The 4,496-nt window shown below is 37.6% G+C and overlaps 1 protein-coding gene across 1 annotated transcript; it reads right to left on the bottom strand.

The window, feature by feature from the left end:
- Positions 1–202: 202 nt before the first annotated feature.
- LOC130989424 (peroxidase 31-like) lies at positions 203–1,739 on the bottom strand. Its single transcript, XM_057913427.1, has one exon. It carries the CDS (start codon positions 1,393–1,395, stop codon positions 385–387), a length of 1,011 nt encoding a protein of 336 aa, XP_057769410.1. The 5' UTR covers positions 1,396–1,739; the 3' UTR covers positions 203–384.
- Between the last annotated feature and the right edge of the window lie 2,757 nt (positions 1,740–4,496).

The following is a 4,496-nucleotide window of genomic DNA, read 5'->3' as shown; positions in this document are numbered from 1 at the left end:
TCACACACAATGAAAAACAAAAGGAAATCAATCAATAAATAAATTACTTAACACTAAAATTAATTAATTTTTCCACATATTTTAGCATTCTCATCAAAGCAACCATTAAGATTTAAGACAAATATTGGTGGACTGCAAGATTATAAATAATTCAAAATATTGAGCCAAAAATAGCATCCACAAAGTAAGAGAATCCAATGCCTAAGATCTCAAGCTCATTTTGCATATGGGAAACCCTCAAAATGATACAAAAACTGTATTAATATTCAATAATTCCGTATAAATACACACATTTGATTACGCCACTAGAAAATTGTTAAAAAAAAGAATGAAAACAACACAAATAGTAGCCCAAATTAGTAGTAATTTTTTTTTTTTTCGTCTTCAAAAGTTTAGAGCATCGCACCTGTGCCTAATCTCTCCTCTCCTCCCCGTCTTGACGCCATAGACGCTGAGCTTCTGCATCGCGCTCGCGAATGCGCGGAAGAAGGCGTTCTGGTCTCTCGAATACAGCTCCACGAACCCTCGGGTCCTCGGATCCGAGCTCAATCCGTGATCCGATGACATCAGCCCCAATCCTTTCTTCACATTGTTGTAATACACGTTGTCAAATTTGTTAGGCGTAATGACGTCGTTGAATACGGATAGGGTAGGGTTTCTGTGGTAGTCGGCGCAGGCGTTTCGGAGCGATCTCGCGAATTCGGGGTAGTAGGCCGGGTCGGATTCGGAGGTTTTGCTGTAGTTGTAGAGATTGGAGCTGAACTCCTTGCAATGCGAGAATCCGATGGTGTGAGCGCCGGATAATGCGACCATTTCCTGGATCGAGAATCCTTTCGATTGGAAAATCTGGATGATTTGAGACATAGGCATGGTAGGGCGGGGGAGATTGCCCTCGACGTCGGCGGCGCGGGAGGCTAGTGCGTCCTTGCGCCCTAATTTGACGGGGTAGAAGGGGCCGCCCATCATGACGACGAGGTTGCGGGTGGCGACGGCGAGGATGTCGGCGCAGGAGACGACGCCGGGGCAGTTGAGCTCCAGCGCGGTCTTGGCGCGGACGACGACATCGAAGCCGTCGCCGGGGAGGGAGAGGTTGATGTCGGCGTCGCGCTCGGCCTTGCTGAAGCGGGTGGAGGAGACGAGGACGGAGGCGTCGCATCCGCCGACGAAGCAGTCGTGGAAGAAGAGGCGGAGCGCTGCGGCGGCGGTGGTGGGGGAGGAGATCTGCTTGTCGGTGGTGGTGTCCTGCACGATCTTCTCGAATTTGGGGCAGGACTTGCTGTAGTACGTGGTGCTCAGGTACGGCTGGCTCCGCCGCCCCTTCCCCGCGGCTTCGGCGGCGGGGCCGAGTAGGAGGAGGACGGAGAGCGCGAGCAGCTGAAGCAGTGGCGACGCCATTGAATTGAATTGACGTGTAATGTATTGCCTCTCTCTCCTCTCTCTCTCTAGAATGTGAAGATTAGAAAGAGGAAAGGGGGATTTAAGCGAGGGTTTAGAGTTTTGAGGTTGTGAGAGAGAGAGGCTTGGAGATTAGGATATGGTGGGTGCGTGCACGCGACGCGCCGCTGTCTCCAGCACTAATCACGGATGTTGTGGGCTGGAAGCGGGCCCCACTTTCATGCTGGATCAGCCTACGTGGCAGGGCTCTGTTTTTGTGTTGTTTTGTTTGTGACAAATCAAATCCCAAATCCGCAATTATTTTACTCATCGCCGTGTTCAAAGGCTTAATGCGCTTTTATTTAAACCACCATTTAATTCCCACACGAATTTCCACTTAATACACTTTTGTGAATCGACTAAATTATTTTTTGTCCAAAAGAAAATAGTGCTTCGATTTTTTTTTCTTTTCAAAAAGGTAAATATAATAAATAGAAGTTAGTACAAGAGGTATTCAATCAAATAGAAACAAATTACATCACGAGTCAAGAAGACAACTAACCAGGGGGCTTAGCCCACTGGCCACCAGGTCCTCACTTAAGTGAAGTGACCCGGGTTCGATCCCTCTTGGGAGCGAATTGGAGATTGGAGATATAAGGTGGATTTGGTGAATGGAGAGATAAGGTGGTTCTTGGAGTGGATGGGGAACTAACTACTAACATCTAACATGACTTTGCCCGATCAAAAAAAAAAAAAAAAAAAAAAAAAGAAGACAACTTGGAACTTGGAAGGAAGACACCGGATTGGATTAGCAAACCAATCATGAACCGAAAAACCAAATTTACTAGACAATCTCGCCTTAATCCATCTCCAAGAGCACGAGATAATGATATCCATCGTTTCAGCAGGATCAACACATCTATCTTTAAAGATTCTTTCATTTCAAGCTTTCCAAATTCTCTAGCAAGCACATTGCCAAATCAAGTTGAACATTGCTTTTTTCACCTTGTTCTTGCCCACATTGACAAAATCACAGAAATATTCCAAAATCGAAGACGAAGAGAGGCACAAAATCTTTAGCTAACTGTAAATTTTATTCCACACGAGAGTAGATGAAGAACATATCAGCAACAAATGATCAGTCGATTCTTCAACTGTGGAGCAGCTTGGACAGCTTTGATTATAAACATCAAGGTCAATATATTTGACACATTTAATTATATCGAGCTTTCTCATATTCAAATTTTAGAGTTTTGTCCATTGTCATCCCTAAAGGGTTATTGTATAAATTTAATTTGCAACAACTATAAATGAATCGTGACTAACCAAATACTACCGGGTTCCAACTTTAGCTTGTTAAGATATTTGAAGGCATAGACGGATCTGGAGGGCATTGGATTTACACAAAAATTAAGGGAATATCTATCTTTTTATATTTAATAATTTAGAAATTTATATTTTTTAAATTGTATGGTAGTTCTTTTTACACAAAATCTTGGGTACACCTGGGTGTATCATACAATTGGGTTGACCCGTACCCAAAATAGTAGTATTATTTATATGGATTGAGTTAAGATATGGGTTCAAATGAAGGTACAGGTCAAAATTTAAGTGAAGATATAATCCAGTTGTACGGTACACCCGGGTGTACCCAATACCATACCTTTTCTTTTTATCATAGAAAGCTAAGTTGATTTTTCTTTTGCTATTATTGGTGTTAAATTTCCTAGTAAAATGATCTAATATGCTAATAATAATATATTTTTAGATCTAATTTCCAATCACGTACCAAGCATGAATAAGATAACTTTCACTTGAAAGCAAAAGCTATAATTTTCTTATTCTCTAAACACGAGAAATTTATATCCTAAGGTAATATGTGTGGGACGGGATTTTTGTGTACTATAGTGTATGTCATAAATTAAAAATATATTTTGGTTATGCATTTTATAAGATTGAAAATCACGATACATTTTAAATTTTGTTATCATTTTTCAGACAAATAGAACAATTTATATAAAACTATCTCATATTGTGGATATTTTATCCATCACTAGTGAACTCGGTCTTGTCCAATCTCAAAAAAGATAAGAGAAGTACTATTAGACGATTGTATTTAACTATATATTTTAAATAAAATTGTGATATAATTTATGTAGTGATATGATTATGGAGTATTATATTGTTATTTATTTCTAGAAAATCTTATGAAATTATGATTAGTTGGATCCACCATTATTATTTAAAGCCCAATTTTGACTTTCAAAAGATTGATAAGATGTTACTCGAAGTGGGCATCTAAAACTTTTGTTTCAACATTTGATATAAAATATTACTTCATCTGTTCTACTGTATGATCACTTTTTTTAGTATAGAGATTGAAAAACTTAATTTTTAGGAAAAAAAATGATGTGATCCACGTCAATTAAATATATTTCTAATTCAAAATAGAAAATAAATTTATTCTTAACGAGACTATTAAAATGGAACGGAGAGAGTAATAAATTTAAAATTCATAATTTTTCAATCATGCGTTCGAATATTGGGGGGAATGCAGTGTGTATATGGATTGAGAAAAATTGGGGACTTTAGGGATATGTGAAATATTATAAGGAAAGGGAAGAACCATGTCTCCGCCGCATCTTCTGTTCTTATCACATGATTTCTCATGCCCATGCCTTTCATTATTCCCATCTATTTTATTTTTCAACAATTTTCATATTTTAGTAGTTATATATGTTAAAAGTTAATATATTTAACTTTATATTATTTTCAATTTTACTTAAATTTTGTCTTCTTTGTTAAAATAATTTTTATTGTATTTGGGTGAATATGTGTGCTTGATTTCACAGCATGGGTTGAAAAGATAAATAGAAGAAAACTTAAAAGGTGTTTGGCTGAGTTTATAAATTCATTCAAATATTTGACAAAATAAGTTGTTAAATAATTTATAAATTCTAAAAATAACTTCCAAGAGCTTATAAGTTCCTCAAAGAAGTTTTTCTACTAACTTATTTTTTCATAATCTTATGTATAACAATTCTTTTACAAAATATCATTCAACTATAATTTGTTATTTTAATCATAAATTTGTTCAAGTTTCTCTCTCTAACAAATATTTT

Source organism: Salvia miltiorrhiza, chromosome 6, assembly GCF_028751815.1.
Source record: "Salvia miltiorrhiza cultivar Shanhuang (shh) chromosome 6, IMPLAD_Smil_shh, whole genome shotgun sequence".
Lineage (NCBI taxonomy): Eukaryota > Viridiplantae > Streptophyta > Magnoliopsida > Lamiales > Lamiaceae > Salvia > Salvia miltiorrhiza.
This window is presented reverse-complemented; position numbering and strand designations above follow the sequence as displayed.